This window comes from Anolis carolinensis, chromosome 2 (genome assembly GCF_035594765.1).
Source record: "Anolis carolinensis isolate JA03-04 chromosome 2, rAnoCar3.1.pri, whole genome shotgun sequence".
NCBI lineage: Eukaryota > Metazoa > Chordata > Lepidosauria > Squamata > Dactyloidae > Anolis > Anolis carolinensis.
Window position 1 is genome coordinate 249855662 of NC_085842.1, and position 16231 is coordinate 249871892.

At 38.4% G+C, this 16231-nt stretch overlaps 1 protein-coding gene across 5 annotated transcripts in view; it reads right to left on the minus strand.

Annotated features, from left to right (window-relative positions):
- The window catches only part of LOC100564704 (transducin-like enhancer protein 1), an 89217-nt gene that overhangs the window by 14055 nt on the left and 58931 nt on the right, over nucleotides 1–16231 (minus strand). For all 5 annotated transcript variants that reach the window (XM_003216470.3, XM_008103267.2, XM_062972014.1 and 2 more), the window contains 7 exons: nucleotides 13608–13724; nucleotides 11796–11849; nucleotides 10265–10417; nucleotides 9151–9295; nucleotides 6849–7039; nucleotides 4766–4842; nucleotides 412–661 (listed from right to left, as the gene is read on the minus strand). In XM_003216470.3, the coding sequence (XP_003216518.1) occupies nucleotides 412–661; nucleotides 4766–4842; nucleotides 6849–7039; nucleotides 9151–9295; nucleotides 10265–10417; nucleotides 11796–11849; nucleotides 13608–13724 (987 nt within the window). The remainder of the gene's footprint in view (nucleotides 1–411; nucleotides 662–4765; nucleotides 4843–6848; nucleotides 7040–9150; nucleotides 9296–10264; nucleotides 10418–11795; nucleotides 11850–13607; nucleotides 13725–16231) is intronic.

Consider the following 16231-nt stretch of genomic DNA (forward strand, 5'->3'; position numbering starts at 1 on the left):
ATACAGATAAAGTAACACACTTAAGTAACTATGTTTCAATACCGTTCGACTCTCATATCCTGAATTTTCAATGGAAACAGGAAACCATGGGTAATAGCAAATTCTACTGAAATGAATGACTTTTGCTAGAAGTTGCCACAAAGTCATCCTGGAGGACTTAGCACATTTCTAGATTTAACCTCTCAAGGAATTTGCTAGGTTCTCTAGGGCAACTCTCGTGGTAACTTCTAGCAGAAGCATACCATAGAATCACCTGAAGGACCTCGAAAATCCTTTGAAAGAACATATTTTGTCAGATGCAGGTAGGTGAAACTGTGGGTACAGGATATTGGGGGACCCTGTATCCAAGGTTCATACTGTACTGGTTTCCAGTGGAATATCTCTTTACATAGAAAAGATATGTTCACTTACCAAACAGTCCAGCTGAGAAACAGGACTCTTGTTGCCAGGCTGGCTGATATCCCAGACTTTGACACACCCTTTCCCACCAGTATACACGTGTCTTGTTGGGTTGCTTATGGTAACTGCACACACTACTTCCCCGTGGTTCAAGGTATTGATCTGGCGAGCATGCCGAGGTATCCCTGGCCCAATGAGAGCATCTGGGGGGAAAGGAACTGGCTGCATCTGACCATCTGCAGTAACGTGAAATGAATATGCCCTGTTTGGGATGAGAAGAAAAGAACAGGTCACATATTTGGCCTAATTATTGTACTGAATCACAGCTCTGGCTACTTTATGTATTATAAAAGCAATGAAGTGGGAAAAGCAGTAAAGGTGTTATAATTCTAAGGTAAAAAGAATTAATCCCTGGTAAATGGCTCGTATATATTCATATGTAAATCGATTTCATATCTAAATCAAGGGCAGAGTATGAGATCAAAATTATGGATTTTGATATGACCCATGGTCAGTGCTTCTTTTAGGTTTTTCTGGGATGGGCTAAGCTCTTGCTTTTCACCACTCTACTTAGAGAAAGGGATAATTCCTATATCAATAAGCATTAGGGTACAGCATTCATATTAACCCATGAATGTTGACTCAGATTTTTTGGATTTTTTGACTAAAATTCTAGACTTATACATTAAGTTCATAAGCTAGTTCCATCTGACAAAATTGTGACCAAGTTTTTATGCTGCAGGGACACTGGCATGCTCCATGAACACACATGAAGATGGATCTGTGCCTAATTTTGATCTGGGAAAGGTCCTCTTGATTTTTCAGTGAATTACATGAATACTTGTAATGAGCAAATTGCTTCTCAGGAGATGTGGAACTTTGTGTCAATTGATTTTTGCTTCATCATAAGGCATCCTACTGGGCATTTTAAAACTTCACCTATTTCCCTTTGCTAAGTTATCACTGAATTATGGGACTATTGTGTATAGGTTCCCATGAAAGTAAGTTGGTTCAAGATAAATTATCGTGACTCTGAAGTCTCCCCACCCACAATATTTGGTGGCAAAAGGATTCACACAACTCATGGCAAAGCTTGCTAGTTTATTCCTGAGGCATGGGTATTCAAGGAAAAAATAAATCAATGAAAATTACTCAATCAGAATCCCTAAATCTATCAGATGTGAACTGGGTGAGAGGGAATGGAGGCAGAACTAAAGTTATTCCTTCCTCTTTACATCCCTGCTGTATTTGCATTTACTTATAGTCTTTTCATCTCTGCAGGGATTAAAATAGTGATTATATAATTTTGTTAGTCTGGTCTCCTTAAAAAAAATTACAGGCGAAATCCAAGCCATGTAGTTATCAGTTTCCCCTTAAACAAAGGTCAATTCCTCTCAACAAATATATGCAGATTGTATGGTATTTGTAGCTAATTAACCAAGAAACACAAATTGGTCTCAGTTATACAATGTTGTAAAACATTCATCTTAGGAGTCCTGCTGAATTGGAAATGGCCTAATGGCACATAACAATATTTTGCATTAACTAGCATAGTTCTATACTTCAGAATGCTGGAGTCTGTAGTACAATGAGATATTTAATTTTTTGGCCCTTTAGATCTCAGTTCCCAGGATCCCTGATCAATGGCAAAGCTGGGTGTTGAAGTCTCAAACAACTGCAGGATCAACATTCCAGAACCTCTGTTTAATTGGATAGGAACAGATTATTCTGTGTACCGTAAAGGTAAACGTTTCCCCTTGACATTATGTCTAGTCGAGTCCGACTCTGAGGGGTGGTACTCATTTCCTTTTCTAAGCTCAAGAGACAGAGTTGTCTGTAGACACTTCCTAGGTCATGTGGCTGGCATGACTGCATGGAGTGCCATTACCTTCCCACTGAAGTGGTACCTATTGATCTACTAACATTTAATAATAACAATAATAACAATAACAATAATAATAATAATAACAAATTGTATTTCTACCCTGCCACCATTTCCCCAAAGGGAGTCGGGGTGGCATGTTTTCGAACTAAGTTGGCAGAAGCTGGGGCTAACAACAGGAACTCACCACATCCCATGGATTCGAACCGCTGACCTTCTGGTCAGCAACTTCTGCAGCTTAGCAGTTAAACCCACTGCATCACTGTGGTACATTACTAGTGTACATTACCAAACTATAAATCTTAGAATTCCCTAGGATATGATATTGAAGAGAGATGGGTGAGAAATGCTGTTGTTATTATTATTGTTATTGTTGATGTTGTTGTTGCTATTATTATTATCATATAATCAAACGACTATTATTGTGTATAGCTGGTTAGGATGTGCATTCAGTGTACTAGAGCTCCAGAGAATTACAGGCTACACAAAATGGCAAGCAATAGTGATGCAAGCATTAATATAAGTATATTTTGGAAAGGAGAGAAACCCATGGTAGCTTTGAATGTTAATGATACACATAAGTACAGGAAGCACCATCCCAATGCTTCTAATATTTGCACACATCATTACTGGCCAAAGTCATTCCCAGGATTTTAAACATGGGAAGCCTTAAACAAGGGCTAGATTTTTAAGTAATCTTAGATTTGGGATTCTGTTAGCATGGTGTCAGGTGCTGGAGAAGAAACAGGTTGTCCAGAGGGAGCCCTTTCATCAGCAGCAGAATGGAAAACAAGAGTGTGCTCCTAAGAGGCTGATTAATTCTTTTTTTAAAGACCCAACAACAGGCAGTTCTAGTCTAATTGTTTTCTGTTGTAGAGAAATGCTATTTCTCTGGAAAGACAGACATTTTGCATACAGTTTTTTAAAAACAATTGAACACACAAAGCACAACACCCGCATGTTGCTCCATGTCAGAAACAATAAAATAGTAACCAACTGAGTCATGGTGCTTCACTTCCAGTTATTTGTTAGGGGAGTGGAAAGGAAGGGATGGGAACTCTCACCTCTACCAAGAAGAAGATGCACAGCTAGAATGCTGCATCCCATTTACAAAATAAATTCAATGTGACATCCTGATTTGTGTGGTTGAAAGAAACTAGCTTTCAAACTGAGGCCGAAAACTCTCCTGCTGTCAATATGAATCTGCCACAGACGGCGCATTATCTGAACTTCTACACTAGGAATTTTCAATAGACTTATCTATCATAGATAAGGATATACCATCAGAAAGTTGCTATGGGTAACTGAAGGCATCCTGCTGCCTGGGGTGATCAGGCGTAGCGTCAGTCTAGTTTCAAAGGCAAATAATGAAAGCAGATCAACTCAGCACCTAGGATTTTCAAAGTTTATCTTGTCTATTTATATAGTACACACAAGCTAAGATGGAAGGAGCTCCCAAGCAAGCAATAAGTATGTGCATGTGCCTGTGTAGATAGTAGGGGGGGGGGGGTTAAACATTAAGTCTAAAAAACAAGGGTCAATGAACAGGAACTATGAAAATGTGTTCTGAAACTGTACAATGCACTTAAGTCTTTAGCTCTTGTCTGATACTAGTTATTTTTCTTGGCTTCTGTCATTACACAGGTATACAAATTAAAATAAAACAACTGCCCATTAGCCACACAGGTCATGACATTACTATTTTAAAAAAATGAAAACAGCAAGAATGTAGAATCTCTGGAGAAGATATCAAAATCCATTATAACATGCCAGATATTATACTGCACAATAACATGGAATACCCAACCCTGTCTGTCAATGCTGTGTGCCTGAAGTTAAGAAGTACAGGATCCTACAATGCTTCCAAGACTGGTTTCTGCTCAAGCCAATCTTTAACTACATTTTGCACATGTGGAAATTCAACATCTTCAGAATTCATGCCTGATCAAAGCAATCACCTAGATTTGAATCCTGATAATTTAGAATATACTAAGAACAATGCCAAACAGAGCAAACAGTTCACCCAGAAGGACATGAGTGTGTGGCTGATTACAGACTCTCTGGCAGAACTTGGAAAGGTACTAGTAATTCATTCTTCTTTATCAAATCAATATGCTCCACTCCTACAACTCAGAACATCATCCTAGCATTGGGCAATTATAAAAAGTAGGTTTTCAAGCTTCGTTTTCAAAAGTTCTTGCCTCCCAGTTATGAAGCTGGTGTATTAATGAAAAGGTAAGTAATTGTGAGTCTACATTCACTTAGGTTTTCTAAAACCTAAAAATAGCAGGTACTGGTTATATAAACAAGATGAAAGCACGGTGCAGCACTGTTGTTATATCAAAGTATTAGTAGAACAGTCTACCCTTTCTGGAAAAACCCTATGTAGCTCTTCCTCTGGGACTCTCATCAGTTAATATGAGGTAAACAAAATGTGCTCTGGCTGATTCAGACTAAAAAACCATAATATCCAAAGTTACTTACGGTTTTCCTCCAGGGATTCCAGCCAGATTTGGAGGGATTCCAGGTACTCTCATGTGTGGAGGAGGATCAAACCCAACCTGATAATAAACATATATCTCAGAACAATCAGTTGGAAAAGAATTCTCTGGCTCACTAACCTGACAAATATGAACAAAGATCCAAACCTAAACCCATTACAATTGACTCACAACATTAACTGAATTACATAAGCATGAATTTCCCAAGTTCTCGTTGATTCACTAGGTCTACTCTAATTAGCACTAGCAACTGTATTTGAGACACAAGAATTTGTACACAAAATCATTTTTAAAGCTCAGAAAATTCAGATATTGTTTCTAAACAAGCACATTTATGTTTAATTCTGCAGAATGCTAAAATTTGAAATAGCTTTGTTTTCCTTTTTTGGTGACCAAATATCCAGAATGGACATGCGCAGATGCATATGCTGTGGTCACAACTGAACACATTAATAATCTAGAAAACGGCTGTGGGGAGAGCATGCAAAGTCCAAAACTACTGCTACATGCCCACAACAGATGAAGCCTATTTCCTGGGAGGAGGAAAGACAAAAACACTAAAAGAAGGAACAGCAACTGTGGTTAAATTGTTCCAAATAACAGAAACGTGGTAATTGTGTAAGTTATATACAGGATTTATTTATTTCATTTTGCAGAAGTTTGCACTCATTTTTGCATCTGGTTCCATCTGAGATAAAATGGTGATGAAGTTGTGATTTCTTTCCTGATAAATATTATGCAAGAAATTCAAAAATAGTAACTAGACAAATGTCCACAATCTCATTTTTGACATATAGTTTCATTTTAAAGGCCACAGTGAGCATAATATGAATAAAGGACATGTTGCCCAGAATGGAATCTAGCAAACTCAGAGGTAACAAATATATTCTTCCATTCCCTTGGCATGGTTATGAATAAGCTTTTGGAAACATTTACCACCAATTTAGATTAACCACGGGATGTTGTGTTGTACAAACCATAATAAACGGTGTACAGCTTTGGCCTGCTAAACTAGAGTCTGAGGTTCAGATAATATACTAAGTTTCAGCTAATCTAAATCAGAAGTTTCAGATTTCCCCCTTGTGCTTGGACCAGAAAAAATATGGAGAAGGAGAAGGCTGACACACTCTTCTTCACCAAACACTAAGTGAGTCAGGGGCTGCAGCTACAATATCATCGAAAAGATGATTAAAAGTACTCATACTTTAAGACAAGAGCAGGCAATTGGGCAACCTTCCAGTATTTTTGGCTACAGTTCCCATTAATAACAGTCCTCTGAGACTTTGAATGGTATAGGCCAAAAAATCCACTGAAGGTACCAGGTTCCCTATTCCTATGCTAAGAGATTTTGAAAACTAGATATAAAAAGTCAGATGTCCACAGATGGTTACCTAAATAGCCAGGTGTCCCTTATTATAATCTTTTCCCTTATTGAGCTGGAAGGTGTCCCTTATTATAAAACACCTCCCCTATTTGGAAAGCTTTTCCTTTTATACAGACCCTAACAAGAAGCCTCCCAAATCCCTCATTTTGGGTTTTGGATATATCATAAAGATACAAATGTGAGGACTTTTATTTTAGTATTTAGATAAAACAAAAACACTTCATAAATCTCAACTGCCCCTTATTGTTGTTTTGAAAACCTGACCACACATCAAAGAGCAAAGGATGCACTGCTCAATTTTTCTACTTTACCAAACAAAAACTTACATCGTACAAAACCCATATAAGATATTCACTAAACAAACATGCTTCCTCAGCAGAACAAATACCTGCTCAGTGAACCAGTGAAACAATGTTCTGCTTTAAGTTATCTTCTAATGACCCAAAACACCCAAGCTGCTATCCAAAATAGAAAATATATTTAAACATTAAAGTGAGGCATTTCCTTTTGAAATAAGGTGGCAAGTAGCAGAGTCCTTTTCTGACATGTATCAGTGCATATTATATAGCAAGAAGTTAAAAATCTACAGTATTGTCATATGCCAGGAATCTGGCAATGCACAGCATAGAACACAAGATTCCCAGTGAATCATATCTCCTTAGTAGTTAGGCTGCAAATATACCATAGGGGATCGTCCATAGGCAACTACGGCAGCGGCAGCAGCGGCAGCACTCATCTGGGGGGACATGTTGTGAAGACTGGCATAGGCAGCTCCTGGGCTGGTTAGTTCTCCATTCATGCCAGCATGAGGTACCATTCCAAATGGACCTGGGTATGGTCCAGGTACAGCAAGAGGTGTCCTCAAGCCAGCAGCTACAATACAATGAAATGGCATAATTATGCTGAGTACAACTTTCTTTCCAGTCTCTTTATACAATCGAGCCAAACGTATAGTCCAGGCTGTACTCAAGTAGACCTACTCAAGAAGCGCTCTATGTGGAGTTGCCTTTGAAGATGGCCCAGAAGCTTCAATTAATCCAATGGGCAGAAGCCAAATTTTTAACTGGGGCAGCATACAGGGAGCATACTACTCCTCTGTTACGTCAGCTCCACTGGCTGCCAGTCTGCTACCGAGCCCAATTCAAAGTGCTGGTCTTGGCCTATAAAGCTCTATACGGTTCTGGTCCAACTTACCTGGCCGAATGTATATCTCTATATGAGTCTATAAGAGCTTTAAGATCGACTGGGGAGGCCCTGCTCTCTGTCCCAACCTCTTTGCAAGTGTGACTGGTTGGGATGAGAGACAGGGCCTTCTCAGTGGTGCCCCTCAGCTGTGGAACTTCATCCCTGGTGACATCATGCAGACTCCATCCCTCCTGGTTTTTAGAAAATAATAATAATAATAATAATAATAATCAGCTGATGACCCAAAATGCATACTGTGCAAGGAAACCAACGAAACCATTGATCATATCCTCAGCTGCTGTAAGAAAATCGCATAGACAGACTACAAACAGAGACACAACTATGTGGCCCAAATGATTCACTGGAACTTATGCCTCAAGTACCACCTCCCAGCAGTAAAGAACTGGTGGGATCACAAACCTGCAAAAGTATTAGAAAATGAGCACACAAAAATACTGTGGGACTTCCGAATCCAGACTGAAAAGTTCTGGAAGACAACACACCAGACATCACAGTTGTGGAAAAGAAAAAGGTTTGGATCATTGATGTCGCCATACCAGATGACAGTCGCATTGACGAAAAACAACAGGAAAAACTCAGCCGTTATCAGGACCTCAAGATTGAACTTCAAAGACTCTGGCAGAAACCAGGACAGGTGGTCCCGGTGGTGATCAGCACATTGGGTGCCGTGCCAAAAGATCTCAGCCGGCATTTGGAAACAACAGACATTGACAAAATTACGATCTGCCAACTGCAAAAGGCCACCCTACTGGGATCTGTGCGCATCATCCAAAAATACACCACATAGTCCTAGACACTTGGGAAGTGTTCGACTTGTGATTCTGTGATACAAAATCCAGCATATCTATCTTGTTTGCTGTGTCATACAATATTGTTGTGTCAATAATAATAATAATCTTCCTTCCCATTGCAAACTGATGTCCATATATGCATGGAACCCAAAAGTGAGTAAATTCCCCCCACTCTGTAAAGATTTTCTAGGGCAACTCTGCTCAGAGGTCCTCCCCTAAAAGGGCTGAAAAAATAGCTGCTGAAGTTGAACCTGGTTGATATAGGACAGAGAGAGAGGAAGATCCTTTCCTTCTCTGAAGCAAATTAAGGTTTAATTTTATCAAATAAAGAATGTTCTGTAACGGAAATCTGTATGTTCTGTAATTTTTGTTTTGCTCAATTAATCATTCTCAGATATCCTTTCTTTATGGGTGTACATATGACTGGGATGAAATTTCAACAATATTGAATGTGATAGCTTTTAACAGAGGCATTTACCCATCAAATGAGCAGCTGTTAAAATACTCATGAAAAGTAGGTTACATTCCTCACCATCTTCGATGCTGTTAGCTTCCCTCCCACTACACACACACCTTTCAAACACATATACGCTGAATCCCTGAAGATGGGTTTTGTTTTGTTTTTCCTATTTCTTACATGGCTGGACAAGATAGATAAAGCTGGTAACTGACAATAGCTAATACTCAACTGCCAAAGGTGACATCTTTTTTAAAAGTTGCTACAATTTCAAATATATGAAAATATTTTTTAAAAATTGCATTCAGAACAATGATCGGGAGGTCTTCTACTGTTGGTATTAACTGGGAAGATTGGAAAATCCTGCAGAGAGCTAAAACGTCAAAAAGAAACAAGGATGCAAGGAAACTTTTATGAAAGGGAGCCCTTAGCATATTGGATTTTCGAATTCAACATGTAAATGACAAAATATGCATGTACAGTGTAAACAATAATTATTTAATCAGGGCTTTAAAGAAAAAGCATGTTACCAGCTTGGTTGACCAGAGGATCCATTGTTGGAGGTTTGCCAAGGCCTGGACGAAGCCCTGATGTGGCACTGGTTCCTGGAGTTGGCACATCACTTCGTGGAGTCGGTGTGCTGGATTTCAGAACTGGGGTGCTGGCTTTTTCATGCTGGTATCATTGAACAAAGGAAATTAGTATCCTTTTTAATCCAGGATATATTACACAGTGTTTTGACAATAGCTAATAGTGAAGTGCTCACTACCTACTGCCCTTCGGCCAATTTCCAAAAATCTAAGTCATATTGACCTTCCTCAGTTCTGTGCAAAGGCAAGGCATGTAAAATGTCTCAATTGTATTATTTACTGGCAAGAGCTAGTATTGATTAAGTAATTATTCTTTAATTTTTATCAGTTATTTTAATTTAAATGCAGCAGTTGCAATTACTTCAATATTAAATGCTCCAGGGTCATGTTGGCAAAACATTTGTCAGTTTGATGTTACAGTATGTAGTTATATTTCTGACTGCAGACAGGAATAGAGAGCATTTGACAGCCACAGCATAGAATTCTTTAGTGTACTCTTTTTAGAGTATTTCAAACCACATCACAGTGAAACCAAAAGGCAAAATTCCTACTGGACTTTCCACATTCGGATTTAAACAATTGTTTCATTATAAAACTATTTGTTTGCAAACATTACAAGATTTTCTTAGCTGTGGAGCTGCTTTTTAGACTATGTACTGAGGACATGCAGAAAGGATTTTTCAACTCTGATCAATTACATTCTCATGAGACGTGGGCAGATAGTAATGCCATAAACAGCAGATAATGATCTCCAAAGGAATATTCCAAAGAAAATCAAAACTGAAATCTTAGCATTTTGTGATCTGTTCAAGATGGTTAGCAGTCATTCCAAAACAAAGAAAAGAAAAAGAAATATTATTTGAGTAAAAAAGAAAGATCTTCACATTATGAATGAACAAGAGGTTCTTACACTTAACTGCCCCCTCCCCTCTTCATCCCTTCAAGCAACTCATTCAAAGTCTGAAAATCATTCAGCCACATATGAATAAATAATGATGATGATTGTCAAAATGTAGGCCTACAGACAAACTGCTTAGTAGGGGGAAATACTCACCAAACCTATTTCTTTGGATTTCATAGACGCAGAACTCCCTGAGGAGGCAGTGGATGCTGGGCTACTAGAGGCATCTTTCTTCATGAGGCGGGTTTTATCTATGCCATTCTCTCGTGGTGAATGGGCAGGGCTTGCTCGTGGAGAAGAAGGGTCCTGCGTAGATGAGCAGGAACAAGGGTGTGAATTGTTGTATTTGTATGCTCATGAGAAGCACCACAAGGGGGAAGGGGAGTAAGAGGTGCAGGAGCAGCTTTGGAGTTAAAAGGCAGCAATATTTTAATCTAAACCAAAGATAGAGCTTGATTTGTTCAAGTACTCTGAGATGAATAGGTTGCAACCTACTTAGGTCTGCACGTCACTTAGGCTGAGTTAAACTGTGAGACGTTTACTATAAAAGGTAAAGGTTTTCCCCTGACATTAAGTCTAGTCATGTCCTACTCTGGGGGTTGGTGCTCATCTCCATTTCTAAGCCGAAGAGCTGGCATTGTCCGTAGATGCCTCCAAGGACATGTGGCTAGCATGGCTGCATGGAGCGCCATTACCTTTCCGCCAGAGCGGTACCTAATGATCTACTCACATTAGCATGTTTTCGAACTACTAGGTTGCCTGAAGCTGGACCTAACAGTGGGAGCTCACCCCGCTCCCCAGATTCAAACTGTCGACCTTTCAGTCAGCAAGTTCAGCAGCTCAGAAGTTTAATCTGCTGTGCCACCAGGGGCTCCCGACATTTACTATAAGGTCCAGAAAATAGTGAGAGGTAGGACGGAAGAGATACCATGGTTTCTATCGTGAAAAAGACCAGTTAAAACCAGCAAGGAAATTTTGAGTAGGTTTCAGACCTTTCCCCCATAATTAATGGTAAGGTTTAATGGTTTGTATATAGTGCTACCCATAGCTACCCAAAATTCATGGATGCTATTATATACTATGGTACAGTAGAGTGGTGTCCCTTATATAACTTGGCAAAATCAAGGTTAGTTTTTGGAACTTTTTCAGGGGATATTTTCAAGCCATGGATGGTTGAATCCATGAATGCAGAACCCTTGGATTATTATAGAATCAGTGTGTTAGAGGAATTTCAATGCTGGACTAGGTCTCTGGGAGACCAGTGTTTGAATCCCCTCTTAGCCCTCCTCTGAACAAATCTCTCTAAGAAAATCCTATGATAGATTCATATTGGGTTTTCATAAGCTGGAAAGAACATGGAAGACATACAACATGGAACAACAATAACAAATTAGAAAAAGGTATCTTGTAATGGCATATAGCATAAAGCAACAGTAACAGCATTGTGTACCTTTCTAATATTCGAAATGAGTATAATTAAATGTTTGAACACTGTAATCTTTAAGCACATGCAGTGCTGCTCACATGCCCAAGAGCATTGCTTTCTACTTTCCTGATCTGCCTTGCCTACTTTGCTCCTCCTGTCCAAATAAGCCCAAGTCATAGAAAACAATACACAACTTCCAGAGATTATGAATTGGAGCCCTTTCCATCTCAAATGAATGCACACATAAAGAAAGTGTACCTCATTAGATACATCCACAACTAAGTTGTCATCGCTTTTGTCCCCATCGCTGTCCTAGATTAAAAACAAACATACATAATATTTTATTCAGGAATACCATCAGCTACAATCACTTATAATCAAGCAAGTCAAAAATCCAGATCAAATTCATTGTGCATGGAAAGCTTTGGCAATTTCTATAGGAGACTATAGGTATACCTCAATTAACAAATGAAGTAATACCTAGATGTGTTCCTGGATGTTAATTCTTTACAGATAATTTGGTGACTAGAGGAAGAAATAACATAGAAAGCATAGGGATGGGTTCCTATACCACAAAAAAGCAGTTCAACGTGTTATGATTTTGAAAACTAATAACTTAAACTGCCACGAAACAAATGGCCCACAAACATTCCTTTCCTTCTGAAGTTTCTTATTCAACTAAACTAGGATCAGCTGAGAAACATCTCATTCTTTCCTCAGATCAAGCTTTATCGTTGTCGTTTACTGCAGAAATGCTATTACAAATCAGCAACTGAATACCTATGCTTCTCCAGTCCATCACCTCCACCATCCTACCAATTCAAGTATTGTTTTAAAAAGGAACAACTTTCATCTAGACAGAGGACAAGGAGGAAAAGAGGACAGGTTGGATGGCAAAAAAGTATTTCTAAAAAGGAATGTCTTTGTCATAGGCAATGTTAACTGAACCATGCCTGCACTTTTATGGTCTTTTCTAAACAACAGTGTTTCCTGTTTTAAAATACTTATACATAAAAAAGAGGGAATCTGTTTTTTTTTAAAAAAAATTGTTTGGCACTGTACAGAAATCCTGAAATATAAGAAAAAGTGCACTGTGGCAGAACATTGTCTTGTATGCTGAACAAAGAGTTCATTTTTTATGAGAGTGTCAGCAGAAATTGGCAAATTAATTCAAACAAAATATACAATGTGTTCAGTCATATCTTCTCTCCATTTCTTAGGTTCTTAAGAAATAGCCAGAAAACCAATGGCCTAGTTCAGAAGTCACAGTACACAGCACTTTGCTGAGAATTCTGGCTTACTATAACTGAACAATTCCCGTTTACCTAAACAAACCAAGAAATTTGTGGCTTACCTATTTTACTTTACAGTCAAACCAGAACTTTTGCTTGCTCCTGTCCTAAAACCTGGTACTATCATTATCGCCATCAGCACCTTTATTTACACCTGCCTTTCCCCCAAAACTGGGGCCCCTTCCACACAGCTGTATAAAATCCATATTGAACTAGAGTATATGGTAGTGTGGACTCAGATAATCCAGTTCAAAGCAGATATTGTGGATTATCTGCCTTGGTATTCTAGGTTATATGGCTGTGTGGAAGCGCCGTGATACTCAAGGCAATTTACAATTTAAAATGCACACAATATAGCTTGAAACACGTTTTAAAAAATCAAAATTAAAGCAGTATTAAAAACAAGCATTTTAAAAGCATTTTTGAAAATGACAATAAAAACAAGCCTCCATTCTCCAAAGCCTTTTCTGCTACTGAAAGAGAGGATCTCAGAGCCAAATCAGACTCCTATGGGGAGCTATGATCTGTCAGTCTGACAGATAGACACACTGTGCCTAAGCCATAAAAGGCTTTGTAGGGCAATATTGGCACTTCGATTTCAGCCCAGAAATAAAATAGCAGCCAATGGAGTTGTTGTAATGGGGAGGGGGAGGGTATATGGTCCTTGTACCCTTTATGAAGCTGATTTTCTATCAGTGTTCACACTTACGTGTAACAAACCCTGTAGCGTTTCTCCATTCCTACACAGTAAGTTAATAACTTTGTCAGAGTTGCTTACATAGTGGCTAGAATCCTTATCATCCACTTTCCTCTTCTTCATGTCATTGGAATAATCAGGTCCATTCCTTCGTTTATCAGTGTTCCGCAGGCTGTCCGGGACCAAGAGCGAATTACTCTACAAATACAGATACAAGAACAAGGTCATCTACCTTTAGAAAACATGAGATTCCTGTGGTCATTGCAATGTTAATTAACTGCCTTCCTACACTGTTGTAATGCCTAACCTCCAGTTGTTTCAACTGCAATTAATCCTTTGTTGTCCCCCATTTTCAACTGTCTCGGTTACTCTATTTTTATTTATTAAATTTATATATCACCTTTCTTTCAAACAAATCTATTTTCTTTCCACTTTTGTCCTCAGCTTACTCTAGTTGCTGCAAAGAGATGAAAATGCAAAAACAGTTTCCACTCAGTTAACTTAGCACAGGGGAGCGGAAAAGAAGGGGTTCATAGCAGGCTCAGGCAAAAGCAAACTGCTGCAGCCTCTCTTAGTTTCTGTGTTCCTCCTCATTAAAAACCTTTGCCATCTATACTGCACTCTGATGTTGCTTTGCCTTACCCCAGTGAACTATTTCATGGCTTATATCAATAAGAAGAGCTTCAAACACAACATATAGAGTTTCAATGTGTTATGATTTCTGCAAGGCAGCAATGCTATAAAGACACGTAAAGTATAGTAAAGTTTGTAAAAGTTTGCTTAATTTAAAAAATCCTAGTTGCTGTAATCAAGTATTATTTAAAGGCAAGAAGGTAGCGTGAGAACAAGACTACATTATGCATTCCTGAAATACATTTTAACCAAGCAAGAAAGCATTTGTGTTTATGAGAAGTAACTGTATTTCTTAATCATTTGTTTATTTACATTCTGATGTAATCTGTCTTTCCTGAATTTCAATATGCTAATGAACCTTTAAGTAAATGTAGCTCTAGGAAAAGGAGGGGAAATGTACAAGAAAGGGCAGCAGAGGTCTGAGCTGATGTAGTAACCCCCCCCCCCCCCCCCCCGCCCAACTGAATGCTGAAGAGTCTGGATCAATACAACTGTTTGCAACTGTTTTCAATAGAATACCACCCCATAGCCACTTACACATCTAAGAAATTGTTATGTGTATCAGATCCTAAAAGAATGAAACTTGTGCATAATCTAACTGTATATACAAAGCATAAACCAAAGAAACACAAGTGCAAAATGAAAAAATTGCTCTGCTTTAACGGAAAATGTAAGCTAATAATTGATCTCATAGTTAACTGCTCACACTTGTTTTTTAGAAACACAAAACTTCCAAAGATAAAACTCATAATGCGAAATAAAGGCCAAAAGATGAGAGCAGAGACTAATCTTATCCGCAATCTACAGGCTACTCTCTTTTCAATAATGCTATGTACAAACTGTTGACCCAAAGGGGAAGAGAGGCATTTTAGATATTTCTGGGTCACATGATAATTTGACATGCCTCCAATTCTCATCTTCCCTCCAGCTAAAGCATTAAACATGTCACAATGGGCTCTTTTAAGTTCAGGATTAGCATATGCAAGAAGGGCAATTTGTTCAATGGTGTGTTAATGCCATGAACAATGCTGAATGAAGGATGGAAGAGGGGTGGGGAAGGAGGGAGGGGGGGACTCTTTTCAAAAAAGACCTGACAGGACTCCTTTCTAAAAGTCATCTTTACAAGAAAGCATAATGCCAACACACTTTTCAAAATTTATATAGAAATCTGCCTGCCACCACCAGACTGCTTCAAAGAACACATCTATGCATATTCAAAATTACTGAGATCTGAGAAGTAAAACAACAAAAAAGGTAATAGGAACAGCTCTTACAAGAATGGGGGACAACTGCTTTAGGAGCTTTGTAGTTCTCGTGGACCACAAGTAAAAAAGGTAGTAGTGCACACACACACACACACACACACACACACACACACACACACACACACGTAAAGCAATCTGAACTACCCTTTAAAAGCAAGTTTCAATCTCTTTGATATCTGATTATTCAAACTCAAGATACAATTGGTTTCTGCAGAGGGGGGCTAATGAAATCAAATAAAAAAGTGGCCAATAGTCATGTCTCTATCAGTGTTTTGTGGCTGAAAAGGTGTATTTGTTGGATCAGTGAACTCATTAATTTGAAATGGGGTTGGATTTTTTAACGCTTTCTATCAGAAACAAGGAAACTAGGAAAACAGCACAGGAGGATTTGGATTCTAATATTAAATCCACATACATTTTGACGTGAGATACGAATTGGAAAAATCTGAGCTTGCAAGAGATCTAGGGATTGGGAAACAGTGCTTCTCATCATAAAGAAAAATTAAAAACCAGTTTCCCTCCACTTTTATAATACTATACCACTATTATTAATAATTATTAGCTAGATCAAAATTCAAAAACCATCTAAAGACCTATCTCTTCTGGCAAGCCTACCCAGCCAGTTTTTAAGCATGAATTTTAAACTCATGTCCTTTGTTTAATCTCGGTTTTGTGTATTTTAATGTATTTTATAGAAATACATTTAATATGTATCTTTTAGAGAAATACATTTTAATATGTGTATTTGTGGTATTTTTACAATGTTTAAGTGTTTTAATTATTTTGTAACCCGCTTTGAGACACAAG